The sequence below is a fragment of the Rhipicephalus microplus genome, chromosome 5, assembly GCF_043290135.1.
Source record: "Rhipicephalus microplus isolate Deutch F79 chromosome 5, USDA_Rmic, whole genome shotgun sequence".
Classification (NCBI taxonomy): Eukaryota; Metazoa; Arthropoda; class Arachnida; order Ixodida; family Ixodidae; genus Rhipicephalus; species Rhipicephalus microplus.
In genome coordinates this window covers 116,747,597-116,767,942 of record NC_134704.1, presented here as the reverse complement: position 1 = coordinate 116,767,942, position 20,346 = coordinate 116,747,597, and the positions used below count along the sequence as shown (strand labels likewise).

The 20,346-nt window shown below is 42.8% G+C and overlaps 1 protein-coding gene across 1 annotated transcript in view; it reads left to right on the top strand.

Annotated features, from left to right (window-relative positions):
• The first annotated feature begins 16,847 nt into the window (after positions 1-16,847).
• LOC119185776 (solute carrier family 41 member 2) overlaps positions 16,848-20,346 on the top strand; it is a 39,397-nt gene continuing 35,898 nt past the window's right edge. The window contains exons 1-2 of the mRNA XM_075894580.1: positions 16,848-17,180; positions 19,899-20,006. Coding sequence (XP_075750695.1) covers positions 16,848-17,180; positions 19,899-20,006 — 441 coding nt within the window. The remainder of the gene's footprint in view (positions 17,181-19,898; positions 20,007-20,346) is intronic.

The window sequence follows — 20,346 nt, the reverse complement described above, 5'->3', positions numbered from 1 at the left end:
GAGGAGGTTCGGTTGTAGGTGGCACTATTGGTCGTACCAGCTGCCGCACCTCTTCACGGACGACGTCTGTCAGAGCAGCCACTTTAGGCTGTGAAGGCACTGCGTGAAGCTTTTGCAGCTCGTTGCGTACAATGCTACGGACTAGCTCAGCAAGTTCTCTCACGCTCGTGACATCGGGTGTTACCAAGGGTGCTGACAGACATGCAAGGTTGTCGGACCGCTCATACTGCGAAGACCGCTGTCTTACCATTCGCTTCATTGTCGTCGCTTCACGGAGGAATTCTGCCACGGTAGCTGGTGGGTTTCGTACAAGTCCTGGAAACAGCCACTCGTAGACACTCCGCATCAAAATACGTACCATTTTGTCTTCCGTCATTGCAGAATCCGCTCGACGGAACAGACGAGACATCTTCTCAACGAACATGACCGCGCTTTCATTGGGTCTTTGACTGCTAGAATTGAGGAGACGTTCGGCTTCTTCTTTCCGGTCGGCGCTACCATACGTCTTCCGCAGCTGAGTGCAAAACACTGACCAGGTTGTCAGCGCGGCCTATTGGTTTTCGAACCAAATACGCGCCGAGTCCTCCCGGTAGAAATAGACATACCCTAGTTTCCGGTGCTCATCCCACTCGTTGGCGACGGGACTCGATCGTATTGGTACAGCCAGTCTTCAGCGTCTTCGTAGGGCTCCCCATGGAAAGCTTTGGTGTTCGAGAGGCTGGTAGCCATCGAGCTGGCGGAGTCGCGGTCTGTTCAGTCTGGCTTGCAGTTGTCGCATATGCCATGGTTCTGGAGCGTTCCAGAAGAGGGCCGAATTGGGGTGGTAGGCCTAGTTGCGCCGACTGCGTCGAAGGTTGGCTGTTTCTACCAAGGCGTCGATATTGGGTCCGAGAGCTTCCTCGTGGTAACAATACATAGACTATTACCCAGCACCTCCACCAGTTGTCACGTTACACAGTAACTGTAACCTGTAGTTATATGACACACAAGGACGTCAAATTGATTCGAACAACGTCAATACGACTTTATCGTTTTCTTCTCTGCAAGTGCATCTTCGTCTTCTTCTGAACAGCGGCACATAGAAGTCTGCCAGCATCTATGGAAATACTACTTTCAGAACTTGTACTAGTGGCAATACATATATATATATATATATATATATATATATATACATGTATATATATATATATATATATATATATATATAAATATATATATATATATATATATATGATTGCGAAATGTTCTTGAGGTTTTTTTTTCGTTCTAGAACGCTATTTCATTATGCTCCATTTTGACTGGCAGTGTCTTGGTGCTTATTTCTAGTGAGTTCTAAAGGTCGCCTTTCTTACCCGGCACGAAGTAAACCAGAACGCCTAAAACAAAATTGACGACAATGAGAATGGTAAGTGCAAAGAAGTACACTCTGAGCAGGAAGGTGTTCTCCCGCAGTGCCATGACGCAGCCGCTCGAGCTGATGGTGAACAGCGCAAGCCCGAATAGGAAGAGCAGCACCTCCATATGTGTTAGCAGCATTCCCGAGATATCCAGGCGTTCCAGTACGTGCTCCTCTTCCCTGTCCCACGAATCTATGAACATCTTCAATGCAGCCCAGATGAGGGATATGCCCACAAACCACAGGAGAAGGTTGAGAAGCAGCAGCGGGCATCGCCCCTGTAAGTGCGACAGCGAGAACAACTTTGCACTAACTCGCATGCTCCCTCTAACAAGTTGGTTCTTAAAATGCCTCCAAAATTATCTGAAATTGCAGGAGACCATTGGTAGCTTTATTCCTTCAAGATGATCTTTCGGGGCGGCACTGGCAGACATGTGAAGTTGAGCGATGTCGTAAGCCATCCTGCCACTCCCACTATTGTCTACAGCAGTAAACTTGAGGCAATGGAAAGATGCAGTAGCCACTGCCAATAGTTTGCCGCACTAATTTAAAACTGAACTGATCGTTTTTCTACATTACAGAGCAAGTGCCCGCTGACAATTTAAACCGACCAACGAAATATAACCTATTTAGCGGTTCTTACCTGACACGCGTGTCAGGATTATCATGTTTGCACCAGTCGTGTATTTCGTTATTCACTGACGTCACATAAGAGTCAATTTGGTATGTGTGGAGCTAACAAAACGATTGCTAGCACATCATGAATGGCTCAGTATACTCCAATGTAGCGCTGAAGCGCGCGCACATTGGGAACAGCAGCACTACCTTAGCAACACGCGAGCACTCTATAGTCTGACGCCAGGCACGACCAGCGTCCGTCGGCGCAGCCCGACGGCAACTGGCGCGAAATGCGACATGCTGCATTTCGCGCCAATGCGTCAGCCAGACAAGACTGCGTCTCCCTATTTTTGTTACCGAGGGACGCCGGATGCACTGAAATGCGCATGCGTCAAAGAAACACAACGCGGCGCGCGCCTTCGAGTATATGGTAGGACCAGCGCCTGGCGTGCATCACCGCCGGCTTGACGCGACAAAATGAACACTGGCGAGCACCCGCCCCGCGTCATGTCGAAATGTATTGACGCCTCGACTGTAGCATGTCGTCATGTTCTCACATGACACGCATCTTATGACTATCATGTTTGCACCAGTCACATACCTTCGTCAACCATTGGGTTACATGATACCAAATTTGGCATACGTGAAGCTAGCGAAACAGCCGCGAGCGCATTATCAGTGTGGCATGTAGTCATGTTCTTACATGACACGCATCTCGTGATTATCATATTTGGATGTGTCATTTACTAATGTCGCCCGCTTGCGCCGCGTAATACCACAATTGGTACATGTGAAGCTAGCCTAATGGCCACGAGCACATCATGAGCGTAGAATGTAGCCATGTTCTTACATGTCACGCATCTCATGTTTATCATGTTTGCACAAGTATCATACGTTCGTCATTCATTCACGTGCCGTAATACCAGATTTGGTATAACTGAAGCTAGCGAAACGGCCGACAGCGCGTCATGAGCGTGGCAAGTAGTCATGTTGTTACATGACACGCGTCTCATGATTATCAAGTTCGCACCATTCACATACCTTCTTCATCCAATCACGTACTGTAATACCAAATTTGATATACTTGACGCTAGCGAAACGGCCGCGAGCGCATCATGAGTGTGGCATGTAGTCATATTCTCATATGACTTGCATGTCATGATTCTCATGTTAGGATCTGTCGCTTGTGTTCGTCATGCAATCACGCTTTACCATACTAGTTTACCAGCATGCCATGAACGAAACGACCACAAGAGTTGCAAGACCGTGAAATGTAAATCATGACATTCGTGACATACATGTCATGATTTTCTTGTTATAGTTAGTTAAATATGTTCTTCATGCAGTCATGGTTTGCCATACCAAGTTTGGTAATGATACCATTATCGAAACGGCCAGGAGAGCTAAAACTCGTAGGCGGCTAGATAGATAGATAGATAGATAGATAGATAGATAGATAGATAGATAGATAGACAGATAGATAGACAGATAGATAGATAGATAGGTAGACAGATAGATAGATAGAAAGATAGATAGATTGATAGATAGACAGATAGATAGATAGATAGGTAGACAGATAGATAGATAGAAAGATAGATAGATTGATAGATAGACAGATAGATAGATAGATAGACAGACAGATAGATAGATAGACAGATAGATAGATAGAAAGATAGATAGATAAATAGATAGATAGACAGATAGATAGATAGATAGATAGATAGATAGATAGATAGATAGATAGATAGATAGATAGATGGACTGAAAGTGCACACAGTTTGCTAAAAGCACTTTGTGTTTTTTTTTTCGTAATAATTTTCTAAAAAGACTTTGGGCGTCTGTCATAAAGATCTTAAAATTCATATTAGTAAAGAAATATTTAGTTTTACGTGTGAAAGGCACGATATAATGCACGTCAATCGGCACACTTCAAAATATTTAGAGCCGCTGTAAGTTTGTCTCTTCCTAAAAGATTAAGCTAAATTATCAGCGCAGGCTTCTCTCTGCGTCATATTCCCATCCATGTGCTCATACCTCAGCTGGTCAAGAAACCCATGCTCCCGTGCTTACAAAAACTATGCCATTCCTGTTTATCTATTATTCTGGTACTCACTTACGACTCATTTTGAATAGGAGGGTGGGAAACACGGACACCAGCAATAAATCATGAAACCTACAAACACTGACTGTTCAGTGCCTTATATTCTTCGTAATTTTCAAAAGAAATATTTGATGGGCGTTATTGTAGAAAGTACTCAATATTAATGCGGAATGCGTGTGAAAATATTTTTAAGAGATTCTCAGAATTTCTATGCTATTGATTCCGTCTCTGCCAATAAAGCAGACGCTCTGTTACTTGCCACTACGCACACACTGCTTTGCAAAAAGTTGCACTGCTGAATAAGCAGCATGAAGTGTCGCTCATTAACCAATGTTTATTTTTCAACGTCTGCAACTCCTTGTACGTAAGCTTGCAAGATGAGCAGGTTGTGTACATCACACGAACTCACCGCTGGATTGACGTCAAGCAGGACCGTCTCCTCCTTTTCTAGACTGCACACCGACACTGGCTGTCAAAGCGAGCTGGTGCATTCACTTAAGCGACCTCTGGGTTGTTCAGACATGAGCTGAGAACGACGGTGAATGTCCGCTTTGCAGCTCAAAAAGCGCTTGCACGTAACAAGAGTTTTAAGTTACACTAACCAATGATCGCCTTCTTGTGCATGTTCACGTTCTGTTGTGGCTAATACCCACTGTGGGAGACGGGCGAAGAATTAGAGGGTCTTACTAAATCTTATTGAGTTGTTGTTATTCTTGTTGTTGTTGTTTTTGTCTCTACACATGATTTGTACCCAATTGAGGGGATTGACCAATTATAACGGGAATTCTCCTAATATTTTCCGGATTGTTTAGTTTCAAGAAACGATAGTGTAGAGGCCTTCCCAGAATGAAGACCTTGTCTTTTTCAATCATGCATGCAACTTGATGGAGACAAGGGCCCATTACCAATACTTGTTTCTTTCCACTATTCATTTTACAGATGTTTTAGTTTCTCAAGAAGAACATCAAACAATGCACTATATTTTAATCAAATCTTTCCGTCATTCGTAATGAGTTACAAAATATTGTTTTTATGTGGTCATTCGTGTTATTACCTCAGTTTGATATTTTTTTATTTAGGAATACTTACAGTCTTGTCCGTGATATTTACAGCAGTTGGTTAAAATGGCGTGAAAACATTAGAGCACTCACTCGCACTATTTTACCATCTGGCTTAACGTTCTTGAAAAAAAAAGAAACATAACGACAAATCGCTTTTCTAAATTTAAAATTATGAAAGTAAAACCAGGATGATAAACTCACAAAATGAAATATTGATGACAACTTTACAACAGCAGCCTCCCCCAAAATTTCGAATTACAGATGAGAAACAAAGAGTTGAACACATATAGGTGACTAAGTCTCCTCATCAGTGCTTCGATTGTATCAGTGCTTCGATTGTAAGCGAAACGCAGATTTCCTAATTGTTTCTATAAGAGGGAACTCTGTGGCAGTCCTTGCTGAGCCATACTGAGAGTATTTGCTTTCTGAATAAAGAATAATGGACAGCGCGTGGGTTCCCGTGGGATTCGTATTTGAATATTGGAACATTGGGTTTGTTTGAATACTCACCATAGACGGTTAAATAGACAGCTGAATGGATGGCAGCCAATTTCAGTCCCATTCCAATTTTCTTGTAGAAGGCAAATAGACAGCCCCGGGAAGACCGCATCGTAGACAAATACGATGCAGGCTATTTTGCTGTCTAAACAAGATGGCGACTCAACAATCCGCTCAGATATGTCGGATCGCGCCGGAATGGTCATCTGCACACAAGTAGACACTTCACCACATACTCAATGTGAGTAACGTTTTTTTTATTTGAACACAAAATAAGCCAAAAAATACGATCTTTACATTTGCGTATTTTAGCTTTCTTTTCGCGACGCGAGGTGGTGCTTTGTTGTGTTGAAGGAAAGGGGGAAAGGGGGACAAAGCTCACAGGAAAGGGGGACAAAGCTGACTTAAACAACTACCATCCTATAACAGTGACATCAGTGGTCTACAGGCTGGCGATGCAGATTATAAAGGAAAGACTGCAGGCATGGATAGAGGATGAGGGGGTGCTGGGGGAACTGCGGATTGGGTTTTGGAAACACAGGAGGTTGGAAGGCAATCTGTTCTCACTGACGCAGTGCACCGAAATAGCAGAAAAGGAACACAGGCCCCTGTGGCTAGCATTTTTGGATATCAAGGGAGCGTACGGTAACGTGGTTCAAGAGGAATTGTGAAGAATACTGGACACACTAGGCGTGGAACATGTAGTCACTAATCTTTTAAAGGATATCTATAAAGGTAACAACGTAGTTATAAATTGAGAAAAACAGGTATCCAAGCCTGCAGAGGTACAACGGGAGCTTAGGCAGGGATGCCCGCTGTCACCCTTATTATTCATGATGTACCTACAAAGATTAGAGGCAAAATTAGAGGGAAGTGGACTGGGCTTCAACCTCTCTTTAGTCAAACAAGGAAAACTTATTGATCAGGCACTACCAGCATTATTGTACGCAGATGATATAGTGCTAATGGCCAGCAACAAGGAAGACTTGCAGAGATTGATAGACATCTGCGGTAATGAGGGAGATAGGTCAGACTTTAGATTCAGTAAGGAAACACCAGCAGTCATGATTTTCAATGAAAACGAAGGTAGTGAGGTTAGAATACAGGAGGTCACGCTAGAGATAACAGATAAATACAAATATCTTGGCGTATGGATAAGCAATGGGAACGAGTACCTGAGGGAAGACGAAATATACGTGACGACTAAAGGTAACAGGAATGCAGCAGTGATGAAAAATGGGGCACTGTTGATTTACAATAGGTATGATGTGAGAGGAATATGGAAAGGGGTCATGGTTCCTGGCCTGACGTTCGGCAACGCGGTCTTGTGCATGAGATCAGAAGTTCAAGCAAGATTAGAAATTAAGCAACGTGGAATAGATAGGCTTGCTTTAGGAGCTCACGGGAATACACCAAATCAGGGAGTACACGGTGATATGGGATGGACATCATTAAAGGGAAGGGAAGCTAGCAGCAAGATAAAATTTGAGAAGCGATCGAGAAAAATGGGGGAGGAGCGTTGGGCTAGGAAGGTTTTCAGCTACTTGTACATGAAGAATGTCGATACAAAATGGAGGAAGCGAACCAGGAAGCTGACTGGTAAACACTTAGAAAACAGCAGGTGGCTAAACCAAAAAGAACTATCGGTTAAGAAGAAAGTGAAGGAAACGGAGACTGACATGTGGAGAATGGGCATGATTAAGAAGAAGTCCGCACTAGAGATTTATTGAACATTTAGGCAGGAAATGGCCAAGGAAAGGATCTATGATAATACATGGGGTAGTTCTCTACTGTTTGAGGCCAGGACGGGAGTACTGCGAACCAAGACATATCGGGCCAAATACGAAGGGGTAGACACAGTATGCAGTGCGTGTGGAGAGGAAGAGAGAAGTGACGAACAGATGAGCCGACTTACAGATGGATGGACGGAAGAAGAGAGCGGTTGGTGATCTGTTGCGCTGTCATATAGATAATTACACTCAAAGTTGGTTGTTTACACATATGTTCTCGTTTTGTGTGTGTGTGTGTGTGTGTGTGTGTGTGTGTGGCCCTGAGGAGCTTCGTCCCTAGCAGCTGGAACCAGCATCAAGGGCGGAACGTGTGCCCAGAGTGATTATCATTGTCTCAGTGGGAACCCAGCCCCACATTCTGCGTGGCAACCAAGTATTCTAGAACAAAACGATGCTACGTCTGGGAACTGGCTTTCAGGTAGACTGTATCAGCTTTTCGCTTTTCATCATTCTTGTTCTGGTTGACCTCTTCTCGTGGCGCTACCCACTGTGGGGGACTGGCCGAGAATTGAGTGTTTTTATAAATTATTATGCAGTTTAATAATATTCTAGTATATATAATAGAAAGATTTCCGATGACCTAGAACACTGTGTTTCTTAGTCTAGTGCATATAATTATTTAAGGAAAAAAATATTCTTGAATGAGAGCAATACTCTTATTTTTATACGTTTATAATATTGTAGACACATTAAGATAGTATTTTAGAATAATTAGTCAACTGATTAGTTTCATCTTCATATTCCCGGACAGCCACGCATACTGCCGCACTTTAGAACTAGAAAATGGATGCTCCAAAAGAGAAAATGACATGCACAGAAAAATCCATACCAATACCACGTAAAAGTATTTCTAAAAGGCGTTTTCCTATTGTGTTAAACCACCTACAGGTCAAAAAGAAATGATCTATTGTTTATAGTTAACCATAGAACGTGCACAGTGACGAAGGTGCCTGAGCGGACCTGTTTTTGTAGAAACTTAGATTTGGTACCCACCAACGCAGCCTTGCTACTTCTTGTTTTGGAGTTTGGCAAAAGGCTCTTCACCAGGGATGTAATAAATGGCAGTATTTGGTAAAGTTTGTCAGTGCTGTATATCTAAAGACTTCCATAAGTGCACGTCTGCGGAATCGAGCAACTTGAAGGTCGATGTTTCATAACATGACCAAATCTGGTTCACACAATACATGAAACACGTTTGCTACGTAGACAGAGCTTCCTAAGATCTTGTGCCCACGACGAGAAATGGAGGTGCAAATGACCACCTTTTCATAACAGACATGAACAAGTCCAAGCAACTAAACTATATGTCATACTTCAGTGTACATAGGCCTCTTATTGGCGCAATATTGAACGATTAAAGGAAGAACTGTACTTAAGCTGCTGGTGCTGACATTTCACAGTGATTTCGTCCAAATTAGGGTGGTGTCAAAAGCCTCCTGGACGTGTATTCATGACCCATTGGCACAGGAGTGACGCAGATTCGTGGCAGATGTACGCGTGTTGGCGATGTGTGTGCACGTAACCATCATCGCGTGCTTAGAAAACACTTCAACCTACCACAGTTCATGGTGGCGGTACATGTCGAGCGTATATAGCTTACGCTCTTCCAAGGGCCTCCTTCTCATAACGCAAATTTTCAAGGTAAGTGGGATCTGCCAAACTTTCGAATGACGAACGAAGAGCAGGACCCTTGTCCCCATAGTGCTTTTTGAGTTCTTGCCCATGCTTATACCCTGCATTATCCATGAAAAAGAAATGTAAACTAAATGAAGACGACAATTTTTTTTCTTAAAATCTCGACTCACAGCTCTTCTGTTGTAGTTTTATATATTTGCTGGAGTCTACTTTTTAACACTTAGGGTGCTTTTGAGCCGTTGTACGTTACGTGGTGGCATACATGACAGCAACGTTGCAAAACAAAGTTGAGATTAGGAGTATGCAAGGAAGTCGCTCTGTAAAAGATGTATGAGTTATTCCAAACCGAGTACCGTTTAATGAAAAGTCAACTACATGAAAAAACAAGTACAGAGAGACAGAAAAAGAAAGGACGCCAGGGAAGGATAAGAACGTAAGGACAAACAGGTAATTCCTGGAGGAAAAAAATTCTTTGCTGATGCGAGGTTCGAACCCGCGCATGCACCATACGTAGGTTAGCATTCTAATAATTTGTCTACCCAGGCTTCTTGTTTTTTATTTCCTCGTTTGAAATTGGATATCAGGCACGATGGTAGAGCAGAAGTTATCCTTGTATACTCGGGGAGATCGGGCTACCGCCGTGCACGTTTGCATAGGCGGTGTGCGGCGCGTATACATACACGCAATGGCACTTCGTTGCGTGTGGCCTGAGCCGATTGTCGGCGAGTAGAGCACGTTTACCGCAGTTGATTGATAATATCTACGCTCCTCTCTACTGAATCGGTACTCGAAGCCTATGTAAGGTTACCATTGCCAGTGAGCAAAGCGCATTCTGCCTTTCAAAAGGAAGTTCGCACTGGGTGACTCTCGGTGCTAAATCTCGGTGCTAAATCTCGGTGCTTTCGCACTAATTCACGCTTTGCCTTGTTGTTCGTTTGAGTTTAGTTTGTGTTCCGCCTGCTACACTCTGCTGTAGCGGGACTGAACTACTTACTTACCTCTTTCTCATCTGCATACAACGAAAAAGAAAGAAAGATAGTAGAAAGCACGCATATCTTTAAAGCTGATTAGATTTAAAGGTGATTAATCACCTCTTTAAAGCTGATTAGAAAAAATCACCTTTAAACAACTGCGGAATCATTTCCTCCAGACGTCATGATCACTCGTTTCTGTTACTTGTAATTTCTAAAGAATGTATTTTTGTATTTTTGTTTTTGTTGACGTGTATTTTGTATACTGCTTTGTGTTTTTTTTTCACGATAGGTTTCTTGTTGTCTTGTTTGTTTTTCTGTTTTAGGAATTGAGTATGCATTTGTGGTGTTGCCAAAGCAATAAATTGGGCATATTTCTTTTTTATGATGCTTTTTTCTGTGTTTTGCAAGGCAAATGCACCTGTATTTCACATTGCGAAATTATTTGTTTATAGCATTATATGCACCAATATGTTACACCTGTACAGTGTTGATTTCTCATTTTTGTCGTATACATGTTTATATGCTTCGCTCGGATGTATTACGCAATTGCTTCCTTTTTTTAAGGCAAATACGCCAACATTTTTTGCATCTTCTGAAATGGATTTTTTGTTGTTGTTGTTGAAGCATTAGATGTTTCGTTTTATCACACATGTACAGTGATGATTTCTTTCTTGTCATAGACCTGTTTATTTTACGCGTATGATCCCGAATGTGTTTTATGAAAGTGTTGCCGCTGCTGCGATGTGTTCGGGGAGGGGGAAGGGGGGCCTGCGGCCTTGTCAAGCTGGCATCACGCCAGCTTTTTCTGCAGGTCTCCTGCATCATGTATCCTTGATGCGAAATAAAGTCACTATTATTATTATTATTATTATTATTATTATTATTATTATTATTATTATTATTATTATTATTATTATTATTATTATTATCTGTGCGATGAGTTCAGCACCAACATTTGCACTTATACGCAAGTGAGATTTTTTCCTCATTTTGTACCCCATCATATGTGATACAGTCGCCCCGCCACGGTGGTCTAGTGGTAAGGTACTCGGCTGCTGACCCGCAGGTCGCGGGTTCGATTCCCGGCTGCGGCGGCTGCATTTCCGATGGAGGCGGAAATGTTGTAGGCCCGTGTACTCAGATTAGGGTGCACGTTGAAGAACCCCAGGTGGTCAAAATTTTTGGAGCTCTCCACTATGGCGTCTCTCATAATCAAATGGTAGTTTTGGGTCGTTAAACCCCAGAAATCAAATAATCATGTGATACAGTCCATTACTCTATCCAGGAAAGATTAGTGGCTGACAGTGTTTTGCGCCCCACTGCTTTTACCACGTATACGCACGCGTTCGTGCACCAGTTGCTATAAAAACCATATAAGTATTCAGCGAAAAGCTTTCATCGATGCATAATACCTGCAAGATAGTGCTACATCAAAAGTCTGCTAATTTTATGGGACAAGTTCACTTTTTTTAAACAAAGAATCACCAATGCCTTCCACTGGCCAATAACAATGCCACGCAAACGCTCAAGATAATGTAAAAAACGATAAAATTTTAGTAAAATTATGCAATAGTGAATAGAATTCATGCCGTTTGAATTAAATTTGAGCGTGTGGGCTTTTTAAAGCACATCTAAAGCTAAGCGCACAGTTGCTTACGGCAACTTCGATTTAAGTACAGTTTAAGTACAGAAAGGTCACAGTTTATGTGATAGTAATATTTCTCTGTGGTGATATCATGGACAAGTAAACCCAACCAATGCTCCTCGCACATTCAATAAACTACAGTGCCGTAGATGTGCACCTACAAACAGCGTGCAAGTGTTGAGCCCGGAGCCTCGTTCTTGTTTACAAGCAAGTCCCTCAAACACTACATTCACACATTATTTTATAGTACTCATGCTTGCGAGGATGTCAAGAGCGTTTTAAAATATGCTTGAAGTGGAAAGTGACACCTATTCTGAAATCACCTCAATAAATGGATGGCATGACAACAGTCAACTGCACTGTGGAATGTTGCTCTCAATGATCTCATTACAATGAATTAGCAAGGACCCCAGGTGGTCAAAATTTCCGTAGCCCTCCACTACGGCGTCTCTCATAATCATATGGTGGTTTCGGGACGTTCGACCCCACATAACAATCATCGATCAATGCATTAGCAGCCGAGCAAGGTCAATTCTTTCGTACGTCCCTTCAGGCATACGCTCAAGCAGTTACACTCCCGCTAACATGACCGGACAAATCACCCTTTGACAACGTGCATAACGTACGCACACATAGAAACCCGACATGGCTAGCAGACGATGCACGGGGCAATCTACACTTGTTGTTGTTTTCCTTTGCACGTGGCTAGTACCCAATTAAGGGGATTGGCTGATTATGAGGTGAATTTGCCCAATACTTTCTGAATTGCTTCATTCCTTAATTCTTACTTCAAGTGTCAATTGCGATTTTGAAAAATATGTAATGACCCCCTATTTATCAAGAAAATCGTTTTGTCACAGTGATGTATTCCTAAACATCAAATAAAACATCCATGTAGCTGTACCACAATGTAGAGGTTCCAAAAGAATAAAAGAGCAGTGTCTGCTATTTTCTAGTCCACTTCTTGAAGAGGTGGTTCCAGTGCACTTTTTTTGAATAAATAGAAACGGCGAAAATTGCGCGCTTCGGACAGTTGCCGCCATGGCAGCGACTCCACTCGATCTCACGGCCAATAGTAGAGCACAGCGAAGAGTTAGGAAAGGAAAGTGACAATAAGGATGAGAGGACAAGAGAAGGATGGGTACAGATGGAAGAAAGAAAGAGATAGAGTGTGAAAAACAAGTAGAAAAGCAAATTTCAAGTAAGTGAAAGCTGTGAAGAAAAAGATAGAAGACGAGAGGCTGACGGCCAGAAACGGTAAGAAGAGTGAGGAAAAAAATGGAAGAAACAATTCAAATGTTAGAAGACGAGTGACTGAGTAGCAAAAAGAGAGCAAAATAAATGCATTAAAAGAGACGCAAAAAAAACGAACACGCAGAAGAGGAATCGATGAGTGACAAAAATGCGAAGACAAAGAAAAAAATACAGTGAGAAAGGTTTTTTACAGGTTGATCTCTGAACTAAATGGTCAGATTGTTTTTAGTTTTATTCAAGTATCCTGCCACCCGGTTGTTGGCCCATCTCCCTTTGTCGGTGAGCGCCATCCATCTCACATCAACATCATCATCATCAAACCACACATGCACACAAACACACAAAAGAGAGAGAAAGGAAAGAAAGAAAGCATAATCACATTTCGTAGATTAATGTAAGTATAGTTTCCGTGTGGCGCACTAAAGCTATCACCTTCATAAATCCATACCTCGTCTCTTGATCGTCTAGTTCAACTTTATCTTGTCCGAACGGAACGTGTCTTCCGACTTGTACACAGGGGGATGAAAAAACAATGGTGGGTAAAGTATGTGGCGTTAAACTGATTAAACAGACATATTGAGTTTACTGCACCAAACCACGACCAGTTCACCACCTCTGCTGTTAACCAGTGTTGTACGACTCTGTCTAAGCTGAGCAACTATTTTTCTGGCCGAAGAAGAGCACGTGCTGTGATCGATACACTAAAACGCGAAGAAGTAATCACGATAAATACACGCGTTACACGAGGCAGCAGACGCAGAAGAAGAAGACTGCAGCCGTGCCTGCGTCCGCGTTCCGTTCCTGCATTGTCACAAGGAGCATTCTAGTCCAGAAGAGGCTCAGCAATTGCTATAAAAAGGTGATTATCTTTTGCCATACGGCTTGCCACTGTCCTAGGCATTAGGGGCTGAACGATGGTCATTTAGCCGGAACAGAGACACCGTATTGTCCTCCCTGCACGTCTCTCGAAGCAGTCACTTTTTACGCTATGTTAATACCATAAGGCAGTGTAAACAGGCGAGTAAATATGATCTGTAACGTTTACAAATTCTCAAGTAATGAAATCTCACTCGAAATCTCATTTCACTTTGATCCCCCTTATGAACCATGCTACAGGACGTACGTCCCGGTCAGTATTTTTAAACGCACGACTACGCTCACACTTGCTGTACACTCCGCATTGTAGTGGTACCATGGACAAGTAAACTCAACCTAGTAAACAAAACCGAGGTAACGGTCAGTATTTGCATGCTTACGTTGTTCGTTTTCACGATGCAAGGCAAGGCACAAATGGTAATAAGCTCGCAAATTCGAACTCTTTTCCCAGGAAACACACTGTTCGCCATAACTGCAAGCGCCGTTATCGAAATATTAATCCACACAGCAAACTCGCGTGGCTTCAGATACGCTGTTGGCGGTAATCTTTCAGAATATATCCACGTGGCATTTGTGAACCACTACCGCAAAACACATGTGTCTCGCTTGCCTATAACTAGCTTAGAAAAGTAAGCGCGCACCTACGATGTTGAACGGACAAAGGATGGCCTTGTTGAGTTCAACAATCTTGTTGTGCACGTGCGCTACGTGACTTAACGCTTCTACATTACGTAAATGAAAGCTTATGCATTCCTCTTCGTCGTAAATGTACAATTGTGAATGGGCTGTTTTTTTACTGTGGTCTATCGCACGCACCTTTCCTCTAATTGCAACGTCGTTAAATATTACTTTAGAAAGCTTTACTTCTGGCGAAGATCTAACAAAACGCCAGAGGGCAGCACAGGAAATGAAGAAGGCGGATTCGGTGACTGATATTCGAAAATGATAACTGGCAAATAGGGCTTTGCATGTAAATTAAATTCTAATGATTCCTAAGAAGGGTGTGTACGTGTGTGTGTGTGTGTGTGTGTGTGTGTGTGTGTGTGCGTGTGTATGTGTGTGTGTGTATGTGTGTGTGTGTGTGTGTGTGTGTCTTGGCGTGCGCGCATGCGTGCGTGAGAGTAGGAGATAATGAATGTCGCTGATGCATTTTCTGTCCACCCTTTTTTCAATCATTTAAAATGTGGCACTTACTATTGTACTATTGTCTAAGTTACGGTCTTCTGCAATAAAACTGCACTCTATAAAATGACACGCTTACGCCAGGAAGTCTATATTTGATCAAACTTTCCAGGATCACGAGAAGTAGCTAAAAGGGGAGAAAATATTCTTGAGCAACTAGGCACAATGGCATGTATATTGTTTGTACCAGCGACATAAAGATACTGTTCACCATTACATGGCAAATCACACAGGGAAGAGCAAATTTTTATCTTAACGAAGTCAAATGAAACGTTATCATTGTTGTCGCGCGCCCATTCTGAGAAATTTTTATATCCCCTTCTTTTCCCGTATACACGGCGATTGAGGATCACAATGAAATGATCACTCATGATAAGCATCTACATCAATCATCTACATTATAGCTTTGTGAATTATCACGACTGTGTGTTTTCGAAAGTGTGCGTCTTCGAATGCTGCATGAAGTTACACATTTAGTATAACAATCCAGTCCCAACTTCGGGGAGCAGATAATAACTTTTTGTTTGACAGCGCTCATAAGAAAGGAAAACCTCGTGGAACTTTCTGACAGCATCAGAAGGAAAACAGCATAAACTGAGAGAAAATGGTAGGCCACTCCTTCTCGGAAGAACACAAAATCAAGCATGTGCATTGAAACATTTCACATGGTTTTACCACGACCGACCATCCAAAACGAATTTATATAGACTTTCCTTTTCTAGTCATGTTATTTTGGGTGCATACATATGAATGTTTTTAGCAAGCAGCCTAGCCCACCAACATATTGCACTTTGAGGTTTCCTTGTTTCTGTCACATGGTTGAAAACAGATTCCTTGCTTGAGACGCTCACTCATTCTGATAGTGACACTCTAGCGAGAAATCACTAAACTGGTAGCGGTACGTTGGCGTTTAGGATTGACAGTATTTGACCATACTATAACTGGAAGGAATTGCAGTGCGAGAAACGCAAACTAAAAATAAAACACGAGACGACAAACCAGATTGCATAGTTAGCGCTGGTATGTCATCTCATGTGTTACTTCGTGTCTGCATTTCAAATCGTTTGTGATGTACATCCGCAATACCCAATAAGCCCTTTTCACGATTTACAAGCGTGCTTCTTCTGCACTGCTTTTTTTTAACTAGTAATGGCGGCACTTGTCGTGCTTCATGCGCAGACGCGGTCCAAGTCATGGGCATCCGCAGGGTTTGTTTTCAGGGAGGTGAAGGTTCATCGCTCAACCCCCCCCCCCCCCCCCCTTCCCTATTAGGTCAATATTTGGGGCAGATTTCATGAACCGCCTCTTGTGTGGCTAGCAGGGTGCTCCACTGCCTAGTCAATGTAAAGTGCAGATCTTGCACCACCCTCTTAGGTGACTATGAGGCGCCGCCGTCCCTTCTGCTTCCTTCGCTAGCACGCATGTGGTCCTGGTTGAACGTGCTTGGTCTTGTCTATTATGAGCGCTTAATAATGAGAGGCGACGCAAAGATTTTCACGTCATTGCGTACGCAAACCACGCTTAAAAAAGCTATTTGGACTGAATGGCAAGACGCCATTAGTTGCTTAAACTGCATAGCAGGAAAGCGAACTTTACAATTTTGAAAATGGTCTATATTAGGCAAAATTCGGAATGTCTTGATAGCTTTAGCCTAGCGCCTACATGCTCTTACCCGCAAGCGACTAAACCAAGTATCACGCTAATTTGAAGCTAGTCTGATGATGACTCCACAAAGCGGCAGTATTGCGTAAAATGAAGGATGCAGATTACAGTTTTTGCAACGCTTACGCATTGTAGCGCCGATGCGGCCATCCACCATGGTACCGTCGGAGGAAGGCCGTCAGGACCCTCGCAACGAAGACGTAAGCTTGTCATTGCCTGTTCGCAAATTTTGTCAAGCGTCGTTCATGCTTTCACCAACGCCGGATCCTCGTCTGCCTCAAGCAAGCGCACCCCTCTTGATCGACGCCTGCGTTGGCACTGCCCTTATCGGTCGTGCAAGTGTACCACACACGGCTATTGGGAGCGCCAGTCCTGGTGAACGAACGATGAACGCTCAGCTGACCTCGACGGCGCTTCAGGTGTTCGTGCCCTTTATCCTGGCTGGCTTCGGCTCCACCTTGGCTGGCATCCTACTCGACGTAGCCAAGGTAAAATGGCTGGAGTGTAACAGCAAACTACTGAGTCACTCAAAATAAGAGCTTCATAAACCATTTTGATAAACGTTGCGAAATATTAGAATGCAATTTTGTAACAAGGGAGACACGAATGTAGAGAAGAAAAAAAAACAGCCAGAAACAGGTAGGCACAATCTCTCAACTGTGAATATTTCATGAGGCAGCCATTCGAGCCGCTCCATGAAATAGGGCAAGAAAACGAGGGTAGAAATAAAATTAGAATGTAGTAGAAAACATGGCTGACCTCTCTGTCTGATAATCAGTATTTCAGAAAAGAGAAAAGTGTCCTAACAGAGTCAGTTGACAGTCTATTCTGTTTTTTACGCGCACGAAAGAGAAGGAATATATGCTACAAAAACAAATTGTACTGTCACGCAAAGAACGGCAAGGAGTTCGAAACTTGCAGCGTGCAGCTCAAGGAGAAAGCACGCACGAAAGGACCATAGACAGGACGCGTGCACAGTAACAAATGTCACGGATCAATTTCTTACTTATTCGTGTGTGAGTAGCTTTGGATAAATTCGGTTGGAGTAGCTAGCGAGGTAACCTTCGGGCTTTCTTTAACTACTGTAACTTAAAAGAAAAGTTGCCATGGAAGTACAAAAGGTACAAAGCGCCCGAATCGCGAGATTAGCGTGCGTGCATGAACAACTGCGTTTTGTGAAGACGCACGCGCATCTTCAGCCACAGGAAGACGACCTTTACCGCGTCCCCAATGCACGTCTTTCGGGCCATGTCGCTACAGATGGGAACGTGCTGAACGGCATATAATGTATATAAAAAGCTGGGCAACGGTACACTCCATAGTGACGTAGTTTTGTGCCGCCCACTGCAGCACGGGAGGTTGTAGGTTCGAAACCTGAGGAGAAATTTGCAATCGGTTGGGATATATCTTGCGTGATATCAGTGACGGAAATAGGTCAGCGGAGCCGTGGTGGACCTCGGCAAAAACACAATTTTGGTAAAACCGATAGAACTTGAGATCTTATTGTGAGCGTGGGTAGGGCTGCCCATTTAGTGTGAGAGTAAATTTTCGTCGCCCTGCCCCCCTCCCTTCTCGTTGGCAAAATCCAAACGACAACGTGCTTTGCAATGGGTTAAGAAATCGGAAATTATGCGAAGACGTCCTCCACCCAAGAGCTAGCCTGAGTTGAAGGAGGGAAGTAGACAGTTTCTGAAATCCAACGTCAGGTGTCTTCAGCTTCCAGTAGTTTAAATTACCTGTGTATTCATAATTGAACAAACGTATGAGGCAGACTCTGCAAACACCCTTTGAGGTGAATAATGAAATGCCGCGTCCCTGTATCTCTCTTGTACGCACTCCTATGATGCTATATTTGCAACAATTAACTTGAGCCCCTACATCATTTTTAGATTCGTTCACATATTTGTTGCAGTTTTATCATAACATTCGAGCAGTACTCAACTTCCAGTTGGCTGGCAGTGAAACCCAATGTGTTGCTTAAATATCACACGTTGCAAGTGCCATAACATTTTTCCAGAAGGAACTTGCTAAAAAATAAGGCCTTACGACATGCTTGACGTGCCTTCACTCCAAGATTAGCGCAATGAAGCGTACCACAAACTTTATTCTATAAAAACGAGAGCAACCCGTATTTACGACACTAGACGCATCATTGAGTTCATGTTCATGCACTGTTCGTGTGCGTGTCGCTTGTAACAATTCCTTCAAGTATTTTAGCAAAAAAAAAGTTACGTGTAGGATATTTCCCACCACAGTCTCAGTCACACACCATGAAGTGATTATTCACACAAAGTCAAGCTTTGAAACCTTCATATTGATAAATAGTTCCCCATCGCGCCCTTTAGACTCCGCTGCTTGACCCGTGTTAATAGAACTGATTGTAAACTGTTGTGCCGCGTAATTCCAGTATACTTCATTCGCAGTAATTATATTACCTTGTCCTGCAAAGTGAATGATTCTAGTTGCAACTTATGAATTTAGTAAGTAAATCGCAGCAAACTTTTGCCCTTCTTAAGCACAACCAAACAAACTGCGGTTCTTGTTTGTGACCACCACGTAGTTAATCTATACAAAGTGGCTGACCAAAAGCAACCGCCTTCAAAAAGTAGGCGTACATATTGGGTTGAGTAGCTAACCAATTTAAACCATCATTAGGTCTTTGTATATGGAGTTCCGTCCAACTGAACTGATAAACACTATTCGCATTGTTTGAAGGGTTCTAATGAAAACTTTGTTTTCATGTATGACACAACAGAAATATTTATTTTTTTAGTGTAAAAAGTTACCACATATGCTATGTTTACGTGTCTTAGTCAAATGGGTAGTAAAACAGATTTTACCCTTACTGAAAATAAAAATATATAGTTTTCGCTTAGACACGCAATGCAGCAGGAGGTGGTCGCTGAAGCTGTGAGTTGGGTCTTACTGATCACAACCGGAAATTTCTACAAATTTTCAAGCTGGACTAAATCATACCAATCTCGTTCGATTGCTCGCAGGGAAGCTTAAGAGACGCTTGTTTAGTTTAGCTCTACTGTGATAAGATGTAAAGAATTGAGAGAGGAAAAGGTTCGGACTGTTATTAGTGTTGGCGACCACCGCATTCTGTTTTTCGACTACGCCTTCTTTGATGGTAATAAGGGCTTGAGACAAGTTTCGTGGCTCTTCTTGAGCCTTCCCTATATGTTCTCATTTCAAAAATGCAGGACTGGCCGGTGTATGTGATAGTTCACCAGATGTTAACGGTCATTCCACCCTTGCTGGGACTCAACGGCAACCTAGAGCAGACCCTGGTTGCGAGACTTAGCACACAGGTGCGTATTCAGTGTGCCTCTCTTTGACCCACATAATGAAGAACCAATCTACGTCCTTGCTTGTCTATTCCACTTGCACTATTTGAATCTACGCTTTCATGCTTGCCTGTCAGACAGTTGCTTTCAGTTGCTCTGTACAGTAACACATGCTTGATTTTTATTCACGCCTTCACCGAAATTACCAAACGTAATGATTTTTTATGGCGTCTCTCATAGCTTAGGCTCGTTTTGGTGTTTGCACCTCATAAAACAACTAACCTATTGTTCCTTGTTTAGGCAAACTTTTAAGACACCTAACTGAAGTATTTGATTCACCGTAATACGCGCAGTTTCATGAATT